The 23,706-nt window shown below is 45.0% G+C and overlaps 1 protein-coding gene across 5 annotated transcripts in view; it reads right to left on the reverse strand.

Moving 5' to 3' along the window:
* Window positions 1–266: 266 nt before the first annotated feature.
* Window positions 267–23,706, reverse strand: part of NSMCE2 (NSE2 (MMS21) homolog, SMC5-SMC6 complex SUMO ligase) — a 242,812-nt gene continuing 219,372 nt past the window's right edge. For all 5 annotated transcript variants that reach the window (XM_047783268.1, XM_047783269.1, XM_047783267.1 and 2 more), the window contains 3 exons: window positions 8,875–8,975; window positions 8,377–8,483; window positions 267–561 (listed from right to left, as the gene is read on the reverse strand). In XM_047783268.1, the coding sequence (XP_047639224.1) occupies window positions 444–561; window positions 8,377–8,483; window positions 8,875–8,975 (326 nt within the window). In that variant the 3' untranslated portion in view covers window positions 267–443. The remainder of the gene's footprint in view (window positions 562–8,376; window positions 8,484–8,874; window positions 8,976–23,706) is intronic.

Genomic DNA, 23,706 nt, shown 5'->3' on the forward strand with positions numbered 1-23,706 from the left:
CTACTATTTTGATAGAAAATGCTTGCGATTGGGATGTCTCTGTGTGTTTTCAATTCAAACATCTCCTGCAAGACTTTTTTTTTTGTTGTTAAAACAATAATAATTAAAAAAAAAACCAACAGTCTGAAGGATTAGAACTAGAGACGCCTGGCACCACCCCACCTGCACTGCTGGAGCAATTTACACCTCGGGAGGCGCACAGATAGGACACACGCAGATAATCAAAGTTTTATTTAAAAGTAGAGAACACTTAAAAATAAACAATATAATATGCTTGGATTTTTATTGGAACATAGAAAAATGTTTTCAAATACACGAAAACCTTCAATTTTACCCCAAAGTATGCTATGCAGCCAGTCAAAGTGCTTTGACAAGCATTGCCCTCTACAGATGTCTGGGGTCGGAGGTAGGCTGCGGAGTTTCCTGCAGGCAGGTGGCTTTTCCTAGTCAGACTGACGATGTTTTTTCTTGTGGTGGCTCTCAATCGCCCTTCTCAGAGCCTCATCCTGGATGAGATCAGACAATCTCACGTCTGTGTGGCTACAGCCAATTTTGGGGCAACTGTGAAGGGTGAGAAAACCAAGTCAGGCTGCTTCACTGCAATGCCTTCAGCATAAACCTCCTTCACACATGTGCTAGAATTTAAGTGCGGGCTTCTTTTTTTTTAATTGAGTGAAAGGGTCTTTAAATTCTATAGTGTTTTACCATTTTTGACAGTTTCGCATAGATGATTTCATATAATCCCATAACACCCCCCCCTTTTTCCTCCTACTCCTCTCTTGCCCCTCCTCCTTCCCTCTCCCCACTGGTAACCACTGGTTTGTTCTCTGTAACTGTTCTGCATCTGGTGAGTCCGCTTTTTTTGTTTGTTTTATTCACCAGTATGTTGTATTTTTTAGATTCCACGGATAAGTGCAATCATACAGTATTTGTCTTTCTCTGACTTACTGCACCTAGCATAATGCCCTCCAAGTCCATCCATGTTGCTGTAAATGGCAAAATTTCATTCTTTTCGATGGCTGAATAACGGTTGAGGACATTTTACCCAAAAAGGAGCACATTTTAAAAGTCAGGACTGATGTGCACTCATTCATTGGTTCACCAAGTGCCCGCCCAGTCCTGGGGACACAGGCGAGGCCCACTTCATGGAGCTCACTTTCCAGTGGGGGAGAGAGATCACTGCTAAGTCACCAAAGAGGTGCTTGCTGTGGGATCAGGTGGCATTAAGTGCTACAAAGGCTAAAAAGCAGGGTCAAGGGAGAGAGTGTGGGCTCAGCTGGGGTCAGGGCAAGGCTCACTGAGAAGCTCTTATCGAGAAGAAGGGCTGCATGCGGCCTGGGCTGAGGCAGCAGCACGTGTATAAGCCAAGGAAGGAGCTGCTTGGTGCCCAGGAGTAGAGCAAGGTCAGTGTGGCTGGAATGCCCAGGGCAAGGAGAGGGGCATTTGGAGATTTGGTTGGAGGGCGTGTGGGGCTTTGGATTTTATTTCAACTAAGAAAACAGTGGAGGAGTGGAGACAGCGGAGGGAGGGGATTTGGCTTAAGTTTGGAAAACATGTCTCTGGCTGCTTAATGGGGAACACGGGCAGAGGCGAAGCTGGGAAGAGAGGAGGGAGAGCTTGGATGAGGGTGTAGCAGTGATCGGCTTCCGGACACAACCGGAAGTAGGAGCTGTGGGACTTGCTGAAGGACTTGAACGTGGAGGGTAAAGGAAAGGGATGACCTTCGTTCAAAGACTTTGGCTGGAGCTGAAGGGAGATTGGTGGCGCCCCTTGTCTCCATGGAAACAACTGGGAATCCAGGTCGGGATGGAATCAGGAGTCCCTGTTGCTTTACGTTCTCTCTGAAATGCTCACTGGTCAGTCCTCTCGGTGGAGAGACTGAGTGGGGTGATGGGGACTCAGGGGAAAAGCTGTGGCTGAAGAAATCAGTGGGTGAGTCATGGTTCTGTTTAGATGTGGTCTCCTCTGAAGGCAGAGGGTTGGATGAAGTCACCTGATTTCTTCTCAACATGAACCAGACTTTGGTTGAGTGGAGTGCCTACTTACAGTTACAAGACCATAGACACCTCACTTTACCTTCTGGAGCCTCTGTGTCCTCAGATTTAAAATAGGGACAGAATCCAAATTTCCCAGGGCTCCAGGCAACACTGTCCTCCATGACATTCATTCCCTTCACCATCTCTTATGATTATCGCTTGTTTCCTGATCACGGGTCTTCACGATCAGGATTAAAGTTGCTGATCTGCCCGTAGCTTGCACACCTCCAGCACAGACATGTGCACATTCAATGCATCATTTGACTCTTTTATGTGATTGGCCCTGTGCTAGGTTCTAAGCGTCCAACTGTGAAATACAAATATAGTTTTCCTGCCCCACACAGAGCTCCAGCCCAGTGATCTGAGACAACTCTCCAAAAAGCACAAGTATATTAAGATCAAAAATAACAAATACAAGACCAAAGCTACACATCAGAAGGGGAAGAAAGCTGATCATGGGAGCTCAGCAGTGGAAAGCTCAGCAGGTCAACACAAAAGAGAATCTTTTTCTTGGTCTTGATTTCTGGACCAAGGTAGCTTGATATCAGAGGGGCATTTACTCAATGGAATGAATAATATGTTTGCTAACATTATTTATTTTTAAAATACTGAAATGTGCCCCCTAGGATCAGGGGTAGGTGTTACAATATGACTAACAGAAGGGGATCATATGAAAGACGATCCAAGCGTGCATGGTTCTGATGATTTGGCTTTGCGTTCGAGGTGTTTGACGCCTGTTCCAAACATCCTGCTGTCTCAAAGTGGATTCTTCTTTCAGTGTGAAAGTAAATAAGATGCAATTATAAGAAGGACAGGGACACTTTCCTGACTTTGGAAGAGGCACCGTTCATGACCTCAACTTCCGTGATGCGGAAACGCACCTCGAAGTCGGTTGCTGGGATGACCCTCGGCTAAGGCTTATCGACCCGCAGATCATCGACTCTGACTGTGCCCCCCCCCCGCCCCCACCTCCACAGAACACAGTCTTTAGCACCAATAGCCAGACAGTGAATAAGCTGTTTTAGGGAAGTGGAGAGTGAGGTGGGGAGGACTTCCTGATGACATCAGTGGTTTCAGTCAGTAAATGAGAGCATTCTGAGAATGCGTGATGGGATTAACCACACCGATCAGTTGCAGATTATCTCAGTGGGATGGAACCAGCGTCAGGCCAAGAGGTCTGAGCTCACTTGGCGGATCGACTCTGGGGACAGAGGCATTAACCGAAAAGCCATCCCAAGGGGAGCCAACGGCCTAATGACTCAAATACAGGCTCCAGAGTGAAAAGGACCTGGGTTCTAACCTCTGGCTGTGACACTCTGGGTGAGTGACTTCATTAATGGGCCTCAGTTTCCTCCTCTGTGAAGGCAGAGCACAGGCTTGTCGTGAGAAATAAGCAGGACGTGGGACAAGGGTCCAGGGACTCACTCAGGTGCTACCACAAACGGTTCCTGCTCTCGCACACAACGTCTGTTCTCAAGAACCTTGTGGAGAAGAGCCACCAGCCCCTCGGACAATGCCGGGGGGGACACGGACACAGGCTCGGGGGCGCTGAGGTAGCGTGGGGGCGGGGCCTGGAGGAGAGGTTGATGCAGGGGTTGGGAGAGAACCCTGTTTCTCACCCCGTCTCAAATAAACAAACACAAGTTTCTAAACTGAAGAGGCTAAGACCAGATCCTAATGACATGATACTGAATCAGGGCACTCCTCTTCTCGAGAAAGAACACTCTCTATAAGCATCTGGGCATTAATCCCCGCGACATCCCGGTGAGCAAGATAGGTGTGGCAATACCCAGTCTTAAGCTCTCACGTCATTGCTTGCAGGAGTCAGACCCAGAGGCCTGGAAGGAGAGGCTGGGTCCTGAACTCGGGTCACCGACAGGGCAGAACATTCCACCGCAGCGGCGATCAAGCATGTGTCTGCTGAACAAAGGGACCCAAGGCCTTAGGGGTCCCTCAGGCTGCAGGGGACCTTGGTCTCAGCATCAGTTCAGAAGTACAGGATTCTGAGTCTAAGAGCTCCTGGACCTGGGCTCCAAGAATTCCAAGGTCCAACCCAGTTCTAGAAAGTTCTAGAAAGCAGGACTATAGCTACCTCTGGAAATCCGAGTGGGACGGATTCCCATCATACCTACACACAGAGTAATGCTACCCTACATCCTCTGAGTCTAAAATAATGTGTCGCTAAGCAGTGAGGTGAGTAATAAAAACACGAACGGTCTCGACCTCAGTAACCCGACTGCTATTTGCTCAACGCTCTGTAGTCTCAAAAGAGCTTTCTCCTAAGTGGTTTGCTTCTCCACTGCCAAGAAACTTGCTGGTCCAGACCTAGACTGGAATTCCCCACTGTTCCTTGGATCATGAAATTCTGTGAGATGCTGTTGCTATTTCCACTTTGCAGATGAAGAAATGGAGGCTCTGAGAGGTCAACTGACTTGTTGGTAAACAGTTTAAACAGGGACTCCGAGCATGATGGTGGAGTCCTGCTGTCTGACGACACATTTCTGTTCAACTGAACTTTACTCTCCATGCTCTTAAACTCGACTGTTTGTTAGGGTGCTTCCCGATCTTAAACCAAAAAAAGGAAAGCACTGGCTGTGGATAACTGGAAATATCTTATAATATGAGAACCATAGGGCAGCTTTATTAATAAGATAATAAACAGCCCGGTTAGTAAGCGACGTGCTTTAGGAAATTATTCTAACGACTGTATTTATTTAGTTAGGGCTAAAGTCCCAACACTTTTATTCTGACTTAAGCCAGTGGAGACAGGTCTTCTAAGAGACCCAAACACAGACAGGAACATGGAGTCAGCGCCCAGTAATGCAGTGTGCCTGGAACTCCCGTCTAACAAAACATCATTGGAACCAACCACGAGGAAGAACCGAGGGTTCTCAAAGTGGATGTGTCACAGCTGTTTTTAAACAAAGGGAACCCAGAACTGCTCATCGCCCTAACATGCATCCTGGGGAATGACACTAATTCATTTTTAATCAGGAACTTCTGGAGTAGGTTTTGAAGAGGCCCTGGATTCTACCCTGTGGCCAAATGCAATGTACCTGGTCTTCAAGGGCCTCCTGACTCCCCGCTGGCTCCTGTGGTACTCTTGGCTCCTGTCCCCTTCCTCCTGGCGGTGTTAGACTGCCTGGCTGGAGTCTTCTTCCCCCGACTGCTCTTTCATTAATGAGCGCCATGCTTTTCTGTGGGTCTATACCACGTTGGCAGCATGGCTCAGCCTAGCCAACGTCCCCGTCTTGGGGCTTTCAGTGGGCTGTCCCATCCGGTCTAGAGCTACACTTGTGCTGGCAGAGGAGTGGGTCTGTAGCTTCAGAGCTTTCTCCTGAATTCAAATACCCACATTTTCTGCACCTCCTGGATACTTGCAAACGGCTGTATTGCCAGGACCTCAAACTTGTCTATGAGCATGACCCAAACTTCCTTCATGTGTTTCTCTCTTATTCCCTCTCTGCTGGCTTGTCACATCACCACGCCTCTAGACACCCAGTTTAGAAATGTCAGTCATCCTTCAATTCGCTCCCTGCAATTTTGGTTACCAGATGCTGTCAACTGTACCTCCACCATCATTTTCCTTCTCACTCCCTTCTACCTGACTCTTGTCTCAATCCAACTTCTCATTAGGAAATACCACTTCGTCTCCTGCAAGGCATCCTACCTGGCATCTTCCTTCACCTCATGCCTTTATTAATCCATCCCTTGAATTGCTATTGGTGTAACTTCCTAAAACCCAGGTTGGCTCGCCTTACTCCCTCGAAACCCTGCCATGTTCTCTCAGGGCTCCAGAACAACGGGGCTAAGAATGATGAGGAAGAGGGTGGGATAATGTCTACCTACCATGTGACAGGTACCTGAAGTGCTTTACGTGTATCTCATTCAAAGGTCAAACATACCAGTGAGGCAATTACAACTATTAGCATCACTTTATAGCTGAGGAAACTAATGAAACCATGACATTCAACGCCCTCTACAATGACTATAGAATAGAGTGAATTTATACCATCCCCTGTTGCTGTTGGCCAAAGCATCTTTCTAATCAGCCTCCAACAGCCAATAACTGCAGCTGTACCTACTACCCACCAAGTGGAACAGAGTCTGAATGCAGGGGTGAGCCTCTTGGTTAGAAGGACTGAATCCTCCTTATCATTCTCTGAAATCCCTCTCATTTTTCAGAGCCCGGCAAGAATACTACCTTCACTGTAAACCTCCCAGACTTCCTCGACTTGGATTTAACTGTTACTAAGCTATGAGAATCTGCGGAGTTTGTGGAATTTGTACCCAACTTACAGAAGTATGACGGAAAAATACCCAACTTTTCCAAATGACAGGTGCTATTCAAGTGCTTCCAAATACCATTTACAATTCCAAAAAGGCAAAGGACATTAGAAAGTCAGAGTATGTAATTAAGAAGATGCATTTTCAAATGGATAAGCAATGAGCTCCTGCTGTGTAGCCCTGGGAACTATGTCTAGTCGCTTATGATGGGGCATGATAATGTGAGAAAAAAGAATCTATACATGTATGTATAACTGGGTCACCATGCTGTACAGTAGAAAATTGATAGAACACGATAAACCAACTATAATAGAAAAAATAAAAATCATTATATATATATAAAAGAAGATGCATTTTCAATGCAAACCTCTTTGGGGAGTCACTCCCACCTATCTTGGGACTTGGGAGCAATAAGCTTTGTATCAGCACCTGCCCTTTTCACATTTGACTGGAGAAGAAAATCACAAACTTTAAGGAAGAAGAGCTGTGAAATAGAACTCTCTGGGAAAACCTATTCTTAGCAATTATGTTAACAAATTAAAATCTTGTTTTTCAGAAACAGAGAAAAAAATTTAGTAGAAGTGAGCAGCTTAGAAGCCCAGAAACAAAGAAAATTATGTTTCCAGGGAAAATGGAAGGTTCCCTAGGGAATGATGACATCTCAGCTCTAAGCTGGAAACCTGAAACAGATAAAAATGTACTTGAACAATCTCGATTTTGCAACCATTAGGCAGTTCTTCTAGAATAAACAGGGCAAATTACTTGACTGAATGACCATCAAGATACCTACGGTCTCAAATACCCTATCTCTAAGTCCACACCCAGATGAGGAGTGGTGGGGAATTCCAGTTCTAGGTTTGGACCAGCAAATTTCTGGGCGATGGAGGAGCAAGCCACACATCAAAGGGACTGTTATCAGAAGTCCATTGAGAACTGGTCACACCTGCAATTCCATTCCTTCGACAAATCTGTGATAAGAGCACAAGAAATGCCAACCAAGTCAAAGCCAGTCTAGCCAACTCAGGCTTCCATGTTATTATAGGAACAGAGCCATGGTCTTCCAGGGTCGTGGTGGAGTGTGCATGCGTGTGCGTATGCGTGTGTGTGTGTGTGTGTGTGTGTGTGTGTGTGTGTGTTGGGGGGGGAAGGGGTAGAAATATATATGAGTCTCCAAACACTCCAATTAAAATGTTTTTTTTTTCTCATTGAAGTCATTCATGAATTTACTTCAACCGTTTGGGAAGTTATGTAAGTAATTAAAGACATGAAAGGTTTTCCCCAGACAATTAAATCTTGATCATGGAGACCAATGGATACAAATTCTTATCTTAGAATGACGACTTAATTTTTTTTCTTTTTTCTTTTCTTTTTCCTTTTTATGGCTGCACCTGCAGCACGGGGAAGTTCCCAGACTAGGTGTTGAATCAGAGCTGCAGCTGCCAGCCTACATCACAACCACAGTGACGTCAGATCCGAGCTGCATCTGCAAACTATGTCACAGCTTGCAGCAAGGCCAGATCCTTAACCCACTAAGTGAGGCCAGGGATCGAACTCGCATCCCCATGGACACTATGTCAGGTTCTTAACCTGCTGAGCTGCAATGGGAACTCTGATGACTTAATATTTTTTAAACAAATCACCTGTATTGCAGGATGCAGTCTTTGTTTGTTTAACCATTCCTTCTGGTTTGGGTAAACGCATATAGAAAGGGGAAAAGAAATCTCTCAGTATCACAGGTCTTTATTTTTTTTCAGGGTGTAGCACCCATTCATGAAAACTCCTGTTATCTAATGATGAAAATTGCATCCAAGCCCTTCTTCTCCTGTTTTGAAGGTGTGGTTGAAGCTCTTTCAGCTTCTTCCCAAACAGATTACTAATTTTTTCCCTCCTGGATTGCTTTTTCTGAAAGCTAGCTTCCGTGTTTACGCAATTCCTCCGGGAGGTGAATGGACTTCAGAGTAGACGCTCAAGTACCTTTTCCTCCGGCATGAACCCCCCACCTCTGACTGGCCAGCCCCGGGAAGGCGCCACTTCCCTTCCCGAAGCAACTCACCAGGCCTTTTTCTTCCGCTTGTGCTTGGACTCAATCATGCGAACAATGGCTTCCTCTTCATAGGTGTGGCCACACACTTTATTTTTCACTGGCTTCTTCATTTCCAACTGCAATCAAGGAGACGTTAGGCTTTCAGGAATGATAATGATCAGCTTCCAGTAACTTCTCCACCAATTACCTGGCGCTGTTTTTTTTCTTAGACCTGGGACTTCCGAGGTGTAACCTCCCAATCTCACGGCTCTAGATAACTCTCAGGGCAGGTGGCCACAGAGAAAATGCAGGGGCACCAATGCCCCTTGACCCGTGGGCCAGGAATTTATTCCTAGATCCCTAAGGGCATGATCCACCGAAAACTTTCCCAGGTGCCTGCTTCCATGCTCATCACCTCTCTTTCCTCCCTCCACGACTCTAGGTGTGAAATGGAGTCAGAAAGCAAACCGGAACGTTTTGCCTCTGTGAACTGCTTTTTCGTTCAGGGAAAGGAGGCGAGAACAGTACCTGCGTAATGGGGCAGATGAAGTTGGTCTGGCTTTGGGTCACAATCATATCTTCATCAACTCCTTCCGTGCCATCGGCGTCTCTGTCTGCTTGAAGACCATCTGGAGGGAAAGAGGGACATTGCTGAGTCTTCCTGGGCTGAGAGCCAAGGGCAGGATGGGGTGGGATGAGGGCTCACGGGGTCCCAGGGTCTCTTTGGTGTTAGCCCTGTGCTAGGCGCTTTGATGCATACTAACTCTCCTGCAGGGGAGACGGGACCCTGCCTGTGTTTAAGGAAGCAGACTTGGAGCAGAGAAAGAACTTTCTCAAAATTACAGAGAATAAATTTGTGAGGGAGTGCTGTTTGCTAATCAAGAAGGTGGCTTTGATGTCAGAAGGACTTGGTTAACTTGTCACTTCCAGCTGTGAGACCTTGGGCTAGTAAGGTCTTTTTTTTTTAAAGCCCTTACTTTATAGCTTTGTTTTCAGAGATGAAGAGGTGAAGAATTTAGTGTGCTTTGCACAGCTCCTGACACAAAGACACATTCAATAAGTGGTAATTACTGTGGAACAGAGTGGGGATTCTCAGACTTTTTGGTCTTAGAATCCTTTAATACTTTTGGAAATTACTGAGGATGTCAATGAGCTTTTAAAACGTGGGGTTTATTAATCTATCAAGATCTGCCACATTAGACATTGAGACTGAGGAATTTTTAAAATATGTATTTATTACTTCATTTAAAAACAACAACCCCAGTTCATGTTAACGTAAATGATGTGTAAGAAATTAAAAGTAATTATATTTTCGGAGTTCCTGCTATGGTGCAGTGGAAATGAACTCCAACTAGTATCCATAAGAACCTGGGTTTGCTCCCTGGCCTCGCTCAGTGGATTAAGGATGTGGCCATGAGCTTCAGTGTAGGTCAAAGATTTGGCTCGGATCCCGCATTGCTGTGGCTGTGTGTAGGCCAACAGCTGTAGCTCTGATTCAACCCCTAGCCTGGGAACTTCCATATGCCACTGGTGAGGCCCTAAAAAGCAAAAAAAAAAAAAAAAAAAGTAATTATATATTCCAGAATGAAAAAAAAGAGGTAGACCTAAGAGTGGCCTTGTTGGAGTTCCCACTGTGGTCAGTGGGTTAAGAACCCCAACTAGTGTTTATGAGGATGTAGGTTCGATCCCTGGCCTCTATCAGTAGGTAAAGGATCTGGCGTCACAAACACGGCTCAGATCCAGTGTTGCTGTGGCTGTGGCACAGGCTGGCAGCTGCAGCTTCAATTCAACCCCTAGCCCGGGAACTTCCACATGCTGCAGGTGCAGCCCTAAGATTAAAAAAAAAATTTAAAAAAAGAAAAAAAAAGTGGTGTCGTTTTACATTTTTGAAACTATCTTTAACGTGTGGCTTAATGCAAGACAGTTGGATGTTGGTATCTGTATAGGATATCACATTATGTAGCCTCTGGAAAAATTCTTTTACAAAAAGACAGTGAAAAGGGCAAATGACATCTTAGTATTATTAGGAAGACAGTTCTGACCTCAGAGAACCAGAGGGGTCCCTGGGCCACACTTTGAGAACTGCTGAGCAAAGGACAGGGCTGGCTTTGAATAGAACTTAGTGGATTCTGAAACCTATGTTTTCTTCATGACCTCTGCCCCTCACCGAGGCAAACTAGAAAATAGATGCCTTTTGAATGGGGTGCTGAGAGAGTCTCATATGAAAGCCTTTCTTTCTGGAAAAAGAGGGGTGGGGCTTGTCATTTTGCACAGAAATCCAAGATCAACAGTGTTTTAAACACAAGGGTTGACAGTGGAGTCCTTCTCCCTTTCTCTTCCTTCCCCGATGATACAGACATTAAAAAGTGCCTCATTTTTTTTTTTTTGCTTTTTAGGGCTGCACCCTCTGCATATGGAAGTTCCCAGGCTAGGGTCGAATTGGAGCCACGGCTGCCAGCCTATGCTGCAGCCACAGCTATCCCAGATCTGAGCCATGTCTTCAACTTACACCACAGCTCACGGCAATGCCGGATCCTTAACCCACTGAGTGAGGCCAGGAATCGAACCCTCGTCCTCATGGATATAGCTGGTTTTGTAACTAAGCCACAACAGGAACTCTAAAAGTATCTCGCTTTTAACCTATGAGGGAAAAGCTTAAGGTCAGATGTTCTGCACATCTTTTTGTTCCTGGAACTGCTGGCCCTGGGCTTCTACCTCGACCAGATGAAGTATCTGCTGGAAAAGTACCACTGGGGGCAGGGAAAGGGCCACAGAGCACTTGGTCAAGGTCACCCAGTAAACTAATGGCTGAATTCTGCCCCTCATTACTTTTTTTTTTTTTTGGTGGGGGGTTCACTTTGTTTTAGTAACTAGTGCTATTTATATGCGAGCTCATTGTATTTTCCCAGATCCCAAATCAGCTCCCTTAAGAAATCAGTTCCCTCAAGAAGGCAGGGGTGAAGCCCTCAGAGTTTAGGATGTACCAGACAGAGCATTTTTAACCCTTGGTCATCAGGGTGTGGTGCCCGGCGCCTTTCAGCTTTTCAAGGGCTATAAAAGTGTCTGAGATCTTGAAAAACCATTTATACACTTCAAAACAGATTAACTACAAACAAATTAATAAATGCTAAAGGTCTACAAAATGTAATGCTGGGTTAACCTCCTTAATTGTTGATTTGGTAATCAAGAATATCTCACTGGCGGAGTTCCCACAGTGGTGCAACAACGAGATCAACAGTGAATTGGGAGCCCTGAGACGTGGGTTCGATGCCCAGCCCAGAGCAGTAGGTTAAGGATCTGGTGTTGCCACAGCTTCGGCTTGGGTTGCAACTACGGTTAGGATCTGCTCCCTGGCCTGGGAACTCTATGTGCCCTGGGGTGGCCAAAAAGGAAAAAAAAAAAAAATTTCATTGGGAAGCAACATGTAAGCTGGATTTAGGTTTTAATTTAATAATTCCCAAGTATGCTCATTGCTGAGAAATTAATTCTAAGTTAAATCCCTGACTTGTAGCCAGCCTTTTTCCAAAGCAAAATTGTAAAAATATCTTCAAAAAATTTTGCCAGCAATAAAACTGTATTTAACGTGGAGGTTGCCACAGTATGTTTGCTGTGATGTGAGTTGGGCCTTCTAAAATAATTTCCCTCAGCTCTCTAAAGGGCTTTTGTGCTTCCCAGGACCTGTCTTTGGTATTAATAGCACAAGAGTCACACTCCTACAAGAGTTCTCTTATCAACCTAATGATTCCACGGGATGGCTCGGGAAAGTCAGACAGGTGAAGACACAAAGCCAAGGAGCAGAGCCGGGAGCTGTTCTGATTCTCTGATTCCCTTTCCAAAGCCTCCTCCTGGGGGCTGCTGCTTCCCATTTCTGATTGTGGGTCTGACAGTCAAAAGAAAAGGATCTCTTTGTGTCCATTCCTTACAGGGCTTATTCTGAACCCATCACAGGTTTCTGACCGTTATACTGAAGAATTCACCAGACAATCTGCTGGAGGAATAACAGAGTTCAGCTAATGTGAAAGACTGTGGGTTTGTTTTCGGTTTTTTAAAATTGTATTTTCTATTTTTAAATTTCAAAAGGTAGAGGAAGCAAGAAAACACAACTGCAATGCCGACCACTAGGGAAGGCTGGGTGGGGAACTTAGAAGCTGTAGGTGGCTCTAGACAGCAGCAATCACGACAGAGGAAGGTGACAGCAGCGAGACCGGGGAAGAGTGCCAAGAGTGAGTAATGGCCCACGGACCGAGAGGCTAAAAAGAGAAAGAGGCTCAGTAGCTCAGCGTCTCTTGAGCTAGAATGTTTCCTCACCCGAAATCTATATTTATAGAAAGTGATATTAACGTCGGGATTCTACAGTGGGCTGAAACAAAAGGTCACATCTGGCAGTAAATGTCACTTATACCAATTTACACAAAAAAGACAAAACTTTTTGATAAGTCGGCTAAAGGAAGATTAGAGAAAAAATATCGATCATCTACTAGAATCACACAAACTCTAAAATTGAGATTATTTATCCTAATTCTCTCATTTACTTGAGAAAAAGGAGATCCAAAGACATTATAGGTTTTGTCCACAGTCATGTGGGGATTTAATAAGTCAATGTACGCCTCTGGATTTTGTCCTGGTTAATTCAAATACTAAAACCAGCTGGATCTGGGAGCCACCCCTCCTTCCCCAACGTTAGTATTTTATTAATAATAATACTTCGAATGTACTGCATGCAACATAGCAGCTACTATGCTAACCACTTTATATACATCTGTTCATTTAATTCTCATAAAAGACCCACTGTTTTTTTCTTTGCTTTGCTTTGCTTTTTAGGGCTGCATCCGTGGCATAGGGAAGTTCCCAGGCTAGGGGTCCAATTGGAGCGACTGTTGCCGGCCTACACCACAGCCACAGCAATGCAGCATCCGAGCTGCATCTGCGACCTACACCACAGCTCCTGGCAATGTTGGATCCTTAACCCACTGAGTGAGGCCAGGGATCGAACCCACATCCTCATGGATACGAGTCAGATTCATTTCTGCTGTGCCACGACGAGAACTCCAGAACAACTCCATTGTTATTCCCACCGCACAGACAAGAAAACTTAAGGCCCCTGCAATATTTTAAGGCAAAGGTAGGAAATATCAGCATAATAATAATAAAATAAGTGGAGTAACTCAGTTTCGTTGCTATTAAAGAGATCTCAAAAATGTTCTGATTAAAAAGAGAAAGACAAGAAGATGAGTCACAGTCTTCCATATGCATTCACAAGGCACACTGTCAGAAGTATAAGCACCAGCTGCCAACTTCCGACCGGATGGGCAGATGGCTGGCCCACACCTTCCATCCATGCCGGGACCCAGGGCACCCAAGCACAGGGCCGAGGAGGAAGCTGTGCGGGAACTAACATTTAAGGAGCTCTCACGAGCGCTGTATCAGCACCGAGTAACTTGAATGGGCTTATCCTGACGTCATAAAATAAAAACCAAATGGAGAAAACATGAAAATGTTTGTAGTAATAATTAGGTAGCGAATCAGAGATTTCTAAAAGTCTAGACTGTTCCCTAGTGATGTAAAGTCAGGGGTTAGCGAGGGCATTTATTGAACCCCAAGCTGCGGGTTCACGGTTAGTCAGTGATGACTGTCAGAGAATAGCTAGGTAGCTCCGCCTTTAGTTTCCTCATCCCCGTCATCCTTCTCCTAGTTGCTCAAGCCCAAACTTTTGGAATCATTCTTGATTTTTTTTGGTAGACTTTTTAACATTTTATATTTAAAACATTTTTTATTATAGCTGATTCTGTCCATTTATAGTGTTCGGAGTTCCCGTCGTGGCTCAGTGGTTAACGAACCCGACTAGGAACCATGAGGTTACGGGTTCGATCCCTGGCCTTGCTCAGTGGGTTAAGGATCTGGCATTGCTGTGAGGTGTGGTGTAGGTCGCAGATGTGGCTCGGATCCTGAGTTGCTGTCGTTGCTGTCGCCCTGGCGTAGGCTGGCGGCTACAGCTCCGATTAGACCCCTAGTCTGGGAACCCCCATATGTGGCAGTGGCCCTAGGCAAGGCAAAAAGACCAAAAAAAAAAAAAAAATTACAGTGTTCTGTCAATTTCTGCTGTATAGCAAAGTGACCCAGTCATACATACATATCTATACATTCTTTTTCTCACAGGATCTTCTATCATGTGCTATCCCAAGTGACTGGATATAGTTCCCTGTGCTGTACCTGTGAGCTCCTTGCTTATCCATTCTAAATGTAATAGTGAATCATTCTCCATCATTCCTTTCCCTTCATTCCTCACATCCGAACTACATGCAAGTTCCGTCGACTGGTCCTAAACTACATTCCCTCAATCTAAATCTAGCATCTCTTCTCTTCTTCTTCTTCTTCTTTTTTTTTTTTTTGGTCTTTTATGGCCGTACCTGCGGCATATGGAGGTTCCCAGGCTAGGAGTCGAATCAGAGGCTGTAGCTGCCGGCCTACACCAGAGCCACAGCAACCTGGGATCCGAGCCACATCTTCGACCTACACTACAGCTCATGACAATGCCGGATCCTAAACCCACTGAATGAGGTCAGGGATCAAACTTTCAGCTTCATGGATACTCATCAAATGTGTTTCCACTGAGCCACGAGGGGAACTCCTTCTCTTGATTTCTACGAGCTCTTAGTCCAAACCACTGTGGCCTCCTGCCCAGACCTCTTTAGCAGCCTCCTAACTAGAAACCCTGCCTCCACAGGGGCCAACACCCCCGGCTGCCTGCTTTTCACAGGGAAGAAGCTGTCAGCCAGCCCTTCTGAAAGGCCCCCTTCTCCCCCACCGTGCTGCCATCACACTGGCCCTTTCTCTGCTTCTGGAACACGACAAGCTCTTTCCTGCCTCTCAGTCTCCACACGAACCCTGAGGAATGTTCTTTCTTCCATCGTCGCTTGTCCTGTCCCTTCTTACGGTAGAAAGCTGGTTTAAAAGCTATCGCTTTGGAGAGTGCTTCGCTGACGTCCCAGGCTGAGGGGGACACGTGGGCATCCCCCCTCCCCCGACCCCATGGCTCTGCTGTGACTCTGCACAGTGCGTGTCTGCAGGTGCTACTTTTTGTGTCTGTTTCCCTCACTTCTTTCTTCCCCATCCCTTGTTCCCTTCCAGGAAAGCAGGGACTTCATTGTCTTATTCGAGGTGTTTCCCAGATCCTAAAATGTCCTTGGCATGTAGTGGTAGGTGTTCAGTAAACATCTCATTAGAAAAGTGCTTCATCCAACAAGGCAGGAGTGGGCGCCTTTTTCCACAAGGATATACTTAACATATTTAACAGACGTGGCAACACACGACACACACACTCACATTCGCCCAGCGATGATTTTACAGGTTTGAGGCAAATAACAGGGGGGATTTCACTCCAGCTCAGGGTACCGCCTTGGACCCTGAATTCCCTGTCAGAGGCAGGAAGTAAGTTCGAGTGTTACAATTATAGCAGGCTGTGCGGTAATTACAAAGGAGAATCCAGACATGGTCTTGTGGTCAGAAAATATACTTGGGCCTGGCCACACACAGCCCTAGTATTAGTCACTTGTCTGTCTTCAGGCATCCCAAATTTGGCTGACAGTTAGACAGTTTTATGCCAGCTGGGAATAAAAGTTGATTGCTATGTGCTTTTTCAATTAAGCCCGAACATTTTTCTAAAAGCGCGTTTCTCTTGAAAGTTAGTAGCAAATATTTTACAAATATTTGTTGCCCGCTTGAAATGCTTAGGAATGCCCAGATTATTTTACTTGCACTATTCTGGGACAGCACATGTGGAGAGGCTGAGCTGGTACATGGAAGATTCAAGGGCTTCCTCACAGGCAAAAGAACACTGATTCCAAGTTGGAAACTCTATAGTTACAGTGTCTGCGTATGTGTCTGTGCCAGCTTGACTTGTTTCTGCCACCCAGCCACACACAGCTGGGGCTCTGAGTGGCCCCATATGTGAACTGGGACATATCTTAGATTCCGAATGGAAAAAGAAGTTTGTCGCAGGCTTGGTCCCTTTGGCTTGGAATTGAGTGTGTGTATGTGTGTGTGTGTGTGTGTGTGTGTGTGTGTGTGTGTGTGTTGTTTTGGGATCCACTTAAGTTTGTCGCAGGCTTGGTCCCTTTGGCTTGGAATTGAGTGTGTGTGTGTGTGTGTGTGTGTGTGTGTGTGTGTTGTTTTGGGACCCACTTTACTGTCCTAATGAATGTCTAGCTTTGAATCTCAGTTTCTTCTGGGGACCAGTGGCCTGTCCTGAATGTTAGCTCTTTGGTTGCGCCATTGAGGGAATCCTAGTGTTTTTGGTTTTTTTTTTTAACTTTCTAAGGCTGCACCCGCAGCATATGGAGGTTCCCAGGCTAGGGGGTGAATCAGAGCTGTAGCTGCTGGCCTACACCACAGCCACAGCAATGTGGGATCTGAGCCACACCTGCAACCTAAACCATGGCTCATGGCAACACTGGATCCTTAACCCACTGAGCAGGGCCAGGGATCGAACTGGAGTCCTCGTGGATACTCGTCGGGTTCATTTCTGCTGAGCCACAATGGGAACTCCGAGGGAATTCTAGTTTTGATTCTCTTTGGCACTGGCTAAGACTCTTCTGTGTGTACACAGCTTTTATAGAATTAAAACGCAGGTCATGGCCAGACAGGGCCTACAGAATTAAAAATTTTCCTAGATGTTATAACCTTCAGAGGATAGCAAAATTCAACAAACACACTTTCAACAACATTCAACAATATATAGACTGAGTTAGGAATCAGAACAATGGGTAGAACATTGGGATCCAATAAATGTTATTTATAATACGTATATTTTATTATAAATCAATGTTATACAATTGTTAATTGTTGCTGCTAGTATTATTTTATCACTACTTTGTGCCGGGCCTTATGCTTGGTATTGGCAAAAAATAAACCTTGCCCTCAGAGAGCTCAGTGATGCAGGATAGATATATACAGCACAAAGCAGTGTTCTTTTTCTTTTCTTTCTCTCTCTCTCTCTTTTTTTTTTTTTTTTGTCTCTTTAGGGCCACACCCAAGGAACATGGAAGTTCCCAGGCTAGGGGTCAAATTGGAGCTGCAGCTGCTGGCCTATACAACAGCCACAGCAATGCGGGATCCGAGCCACATCTGTGACCTACATGGCAGCTCACAGCAATGCTGGATCCTTAACCCACTGAGTGAGGTCAGGGATCAAACCAGCATCCTCATGGATACTAGTCAGGTTCATTACCACTGAGCCTCGATGGGAACTCCATCAGGTTGCATTTATTGAACACCTGCTCTGTGCCCAACACTACACAACTGCCAGTGGACACAAGGAGGATTAAAATCGGGTCTGGTGGGAAAGGCAGATAAAGATACTTACATTCTGGGCAATTAGTGAAATAACAAATATGTTTGCACAAAATAGAAAAGTACCTAGAGGGAGTTCTCGCTGTGGCATAGTGGGTTAAGAATCCGGCTGCGGCAGCTTGGATCGCTATAGAGGTGTGGGTTCCATCCCCAGCCTAGCGCCGTGGGTGAAGGATCCAGCATGGCTGCCACTGTGCTGTAGGTCACAGCTGCGGCTCACATTCAGTCTCTGGCCCGGGAACTTCCAAATGCTGCAGGTGTGGCCATTAAAAAACAAAACAAAACCAAATCTCCTGGAGGAGCTCAGAAAGCGGGGTAAGGAATTGAGGTGAACCTCCCAGAGAGAGTGCTGACTAAGCTGGGCCCTCCAGGGAGGTGTGATAAGAAGAGAAGGACACTCAGGCAGCGAGGGGGAGATCGTTTAGGAACATGGGCTTGGAAACAGCCTGCCTGGTTCCATCACTTGATTAGCTGGGTGCTTTGAGGTGAGTTACTTGATCTTTTCCTTGTTTCCACCTTCTCAACTGTAAAATGGAGCTTATATCAAACCTATGTCATAGCGCTGTATGAGGATTAAATGATTTAATGTATGAACAGTTCTTAGAAGGGTGTCGGGCAAGTAGCAAGTGATCAATAAGTATTGTCATGATTATTAATATTATTATGTGGCATTCCCACAGAGATGGCATAGAGTGGCTACCTCCAACATGTATGCTCTATTAAATAAAAATGATGTGCTGGGAATTCCCAGTGTGGCTCAGTGATAACGAACCTAATTAGCATCCATGAGGACACAGGTTCGATCCTTGGCCTTGCTCAGTGGCTTAAAAGATTCGGTATGGCCGTGAGCTGTGGTATAGGTTATAGATACAGCTCGGATCTGGCCTTGCTGTGGCTGTGCCAGAGGCCAGAGGCTACAGCTCTGATTTGACCCTAGCCTGGGAACTTCCATATGCGTGGGTGCAGCCCTAAACACACACACACAGACACAGACACACACACACACAAAAGAAGATGTGCTATGGAATCACCCAAAGAGAAACTGCAAGGTTGCTTCCCAGGATTCTTCATGGTATGGGCCCTCCCACGCCCCAGGGCAGAGTGCGGCTTAAATTAGCCTAGTTGTAGTTAGCTGACCCAGCACTACCAACATCTTTAATTTGCTGGCCACTTTCACTTCCATGGCTCTTTCGACATACTGCTCTGAAGATCTTGAAAGTAAACTGAATGAAGAGTTTCAGTTTATTTCCTCCAAATGAGCTGACATTTTCATAAGATATACCCTTTCACACTTGATGGTTTATCTATGTGTTTTAGACACATTCTTTGCCCTCAGCTGACATCATATATTAATCTGCCTCCATTTCTTTAAATACTGTCCAAATATGTCATACGTCAAAATGTGAGCGTTGAAATAATCGGAACCCAGTATATTTTACCAGTGGGACAAAAACCGATCTGGTCATACAATATCCATTTCAGGTCAATAAATAACTGAAAATATCCCCAAACTCAGTACATGTATCTAGTATTTCTTATGCAACTACAGAGACGATTTGATGCCCATCTCTAGATTTCCAAGCAAAAGCAGAAAATTGAATGCACACAATCTATTTCTTTGCTCTGGGCAATTAACTAGAAAAACCACATGATAGGAAAACTGATTAGCCATCCCTAAGACAGTTTACAGTGCTCACTGAGATTCACAGAAGAGTATGAAGCAAGCAAAGATCAGAAGACGAAATCCCATCTGGGCTCATCTTACATTTTCTTATTTTAGAGGGTTGTAAACATCATCCATCCAGGTACCCAAGACAGTTCATGCCACTTGTTCCCAAATGCTTTCCAATCTCTATCTTTAAACTACCTTGACCCTGTCTCCTTCTTTTCATTCTCACTGCTGCTGTCCAGCATTTCCTATTTAGAAGATTGCAAAAGGTCTCCATTTATCTCTGCCCCTTTCTACACTCTGGTTAGTCATCCTTCTAAAACCATGGCTTCCTAAGCACGACACCAAGACTTTTCATCAGCTGGTGCATAGCACCTTCATGTCCTATTGAGACCCGGCACAATCCCATTCCCCGTATCCATCCCAAACTGATTAGTTTGTCCACATTTGCCAGGCTGTTCTGCGCCTCTGCTAGCCCTTCACCTAGCAATCTGTGACCACCCTTCAGGACTCAATTCAAGTATTTCCTCCATAAAGCCCCAAAGCAGAGGTGATTCCTCTTTCAGCCTCCAGAGAATCTTTGTATATCCAGTAATCATTTGTTCACTTCTCTACCTTCCCTACTAGACTGTCAATTCCTCGGGGAAGGAACTTTACCCTTATTTATCTTCGTATTCTCAGGGAGAGAGGCGAGGTGAGAGAACTTAAGAAATGCCCATTGAATGACTGACTGCCAAAACAAGAGAATGCTTTGAATACTGTTATCTATAAATTGACCATGATAATAAGATGAAAACAGTGAAGGAGACTGTTTTGAAGGCAAATAGTTTAGAATAAGACAACTTGGTCTTTGAAGTAATCTCTTTTCTCCAGAATGGGAGCCGTTTTACTCCACCTGGGTCATTCCACTCTCCATCCTTTATTCCACTTCTTTTTAATTTTATTTTTGTCTTTTTAGGCCTGCACCTACAGCATATGGAAGTTCCCAGGCTAAGCTTCGAATCCGAGCTGCAGCTGCTGACCTATGCCACAGCCGCCAGATCTGAGCCACACCTGCACCCTACACCACAGCTCACGGCAACACTGGATCCTTAACCTACTGAACGAGGCCAGGGATCAAACCTGTGTCCTCATGGATACTATTTAGGTTTGTTACTGCTGAGCCACAATGGAAACTCCCTCTATTCCACTCTGTGCAAAAAGCAAATTATCCAGATAATATCACTTATCTGTGAAATCTAATTTTAAAAACGATACACATGAACTTATTTACAAAACAGAAAGAGACCCACAAATTTTAAAAACAAACTTATGGTTACCAAAGAGGAAACATGGGGGGGGGTAAATTAGGAGTTTGGGATTAGCATATACACATTGCCATATATAAAGTAACCAACAAGGAGTTCCCGTCGTGGCTCAGTGGTTAACGAATCCAACTAGGAACCATGAGGTTGCGGGTTCGATCCCTGGCCTCCATCAGTGGGTTAAGGATCCAGCATTGCTGTGAGCTGTGGTGTAGGTCGCAGACGCAGCTTGGATCCCACATTGCTGTGGCTCTGGCATAGGCCAGTGGCTATAGCTCCGATTAGACCCCTATCCTGGGAACCTCCATACGCTTTGGGAGCAGCCCTAGAAAAGGTAAAAAGACAATAAATAAATAAATAAATAACCAACAAGGACCTGCTGTATAGCACAGGGAACTCTACTCGATATTCTGTAATAACCTATATGGGAAAAGCATCTAAAAAAGAATGGATATATGTATATGTATAACTGATACGCTTTGCTGTATACCTGAAACTAACACAACACTGTAAATCAACTATACTCTAATAATTTTTTTAAAAAGAAAGTTATCAAGAAGCAAGATGATAGAGGTCATGATCCAAGAATAAACTATTCCTCATTATGTCTTTATATCATCTGTGATTCTGGTCCCTTGCCCCAAATCCTCTATATCCAGAGGAAAGTACAATAACCATCAGTTACCAAAAACATGCAACTTCTCTTAAGTTTGTTGAGTTTAGCCAGAGTGTACATGCAGTGATATTCAAGTACAGCAGTTTTTATAATAGAGAAACACTGAGGAAATCTAGATATTTGAGAGACTGAGAATTTAAGTGAACTGTGGCCTCGCTAGTGTCAAAATCTGATTGACATGAAAAACAATATCAAAAGAAAATGCTTAGGTTATATAACGTAGAAAAAACCTTCTATATTCAGTATGACTAATTAATCTTAAAAAATAGTATATTAGAAACAAGACTGAAGGAAAATAAGGACAAAATATTGCAGTTCATTGTGTCTACATCGAGCACCCTTTATGAGACCAGGTACTATTTAAGAGGCAAACAGGACTGATGGCGTCGGGGGTGGACAGATTTGTTTATCCAATTTATCAGACTGAAACACACCATGAAATCAAGGCTAGAGAGCATCATATCTTTAAAAGGAACTTTAAAATTTATGGAGTGCCTGTCGTGGCTCAGTGGAAACGAACCCGACTAGGAACCATGAGGTTGCGGGTTCGATCCCTGGCCTTGCTCAGTGGGTTAAGGATCTGGCGTTGCCATAAGCTGTGGTGTAGGTTGCAGATGTGGCTCGGATCTGGTGTTGCTGGGCTGGTGGCTACAGCTCCAATTAGGCTCCTAGCCTGGGAACCTCCATATGCTGTGGATGCGGCCCTAAAAAAGACAAAAAGACAAAAAAAAATTATAATCGCTCAACTTTAAATCTGCAACATTTCAATTTGGGGTAAGACGGGGGCATGACACCATTTCAATCCCTGATATTTTCTAGGTGGTTTGTTATCCCAACGACAGTTGTGATATTTCAAACTCAGCTGCTCCCTCTACAAGGTAATATTTCACCATGTAATTTATGTAATATCTTCTCTTCCAGCTCCTCTGATTTTGAAGCTCAAGACAAAAAGAATGAAATTCCTGTAGAGAACGCAAGACTGTAATAACAGAATAAGGCTAGCACCCATATCATACTTTGTTTCGGACATCTTCTCAAATAAATGATAAGTTTTAATCTTCCAAGGACAGAAGGCAAGGAGCCACTGAACACACCCATTTTGGGATAAAGCTCAGAGAAAAGGAAGTACCTGTCTTACTAAGTGAGGGCACGCCTTGAGTCTGATCAAATAGATGACTCCAAAGGATTACCCAGCATGGGAGTTACAAAGTGCTGCAGAAGCTGGTATTAATTAAATATGCTTATTTTTCCTTTGGACACGCACTGGATAAAGAGTATCAAGGTTTATTTTTAATCCATTAAAAAAAATTCTTCTCTACAGTGGCACAATGTAGTCATGTTTGGGAAAAAAAAAAAGAGAGGGAGAGAGAGAGAGAGAGAGAAGAAAAAAAGAAAGGAGAATAATCCCCAAAGTGCATTCAGCATGGAAGAAATTCAAAAAGGTCAGAGCCCGAGGGACCAAATCTAGCGAAGCTGAACAGTCCTATCAGCAGCAAGGTCCGTGAAGCCAGCCGAGATGCAGCCCAGCTCCCCGGCTTGCGGAGCGCTCGGAGCCAATCAGGGCTTCCGAGGGTGATGCACCCACAGATGCTCTGCGCTGCTTCGACATCTGTTTTCAGTTCTCAGGGTCTCGTCTGAAGTTAGCTTAACAGAAAACATACCAAAGGAGAGAAAAAAATCCCTGCCAACGGGAAGGAAGAAGAAAAATGAGAAACAGGGAGGAGGGGAGGGGCGGAGATACATAGAGGGAGAGAGAGATGCAGAGAGATGCAGAGAGAGAAGAAGGGGGGGGTAGGGAGGGGGAGAGGGAGGGAAAGGAAGAGAGAAAGCTAGAAGGAAGGGAGGAGGGGGCTGAGGGCCGTGGGACATCTTTAACATGACGGAGCCCAGGAAAGGCACCAGCGCTCACACACCTAGAACTAAGTCCTTGTCACCAAGCCTTCCTCTTCCCGGCGCCCCCAACCCTATCTCCCCAGTTTCTGCCCTCTTTAAAACCTTCCCCACGTGCAAAGGAAGACACGTGACTTCAGAATCAGGATCAGCTTAGGACACAGCTCTTGTGAATGTGTACAATAGATCTGAGTCATTTGTTCGCTTTGTAAACATGAAGAAATCACCCTTTAAAACTTCCTCCTCCATGACATTCACAGCACTTGACAATATGCTTAGCATGGAACCTTCTTACTCTTTTCCTCATCCACACCCCAGATGTCAGAAGGGATGGATTTTCTTTCTCACTGAGAGCTCACATGCTCCAGGGCATGTGGGAATTAAGGGGGAGCACGACAGGGAAGCAGAGGGGGCTGACAGTGGCTGAAGCGGTGCGAGCCTGGGTTGGGCAGCGCAGAAACGCAGAGAGGTGA

This window comes from Phacochoerus africanus, chromosome 6 (genome assembly GCF_016906955.1).
Source record: "Phacochoerus africanus isolate WHEZ1 chromosome 6, ROS_Pafr_v1, whole genome shotgun sequence".
Classification (NCBI taxonomy): Eukaryota; Metazoa; Chordata; class Mammalia; order Artiodactyla; family Suidae; genus Phacochoerus; species Phacochoerus africanus.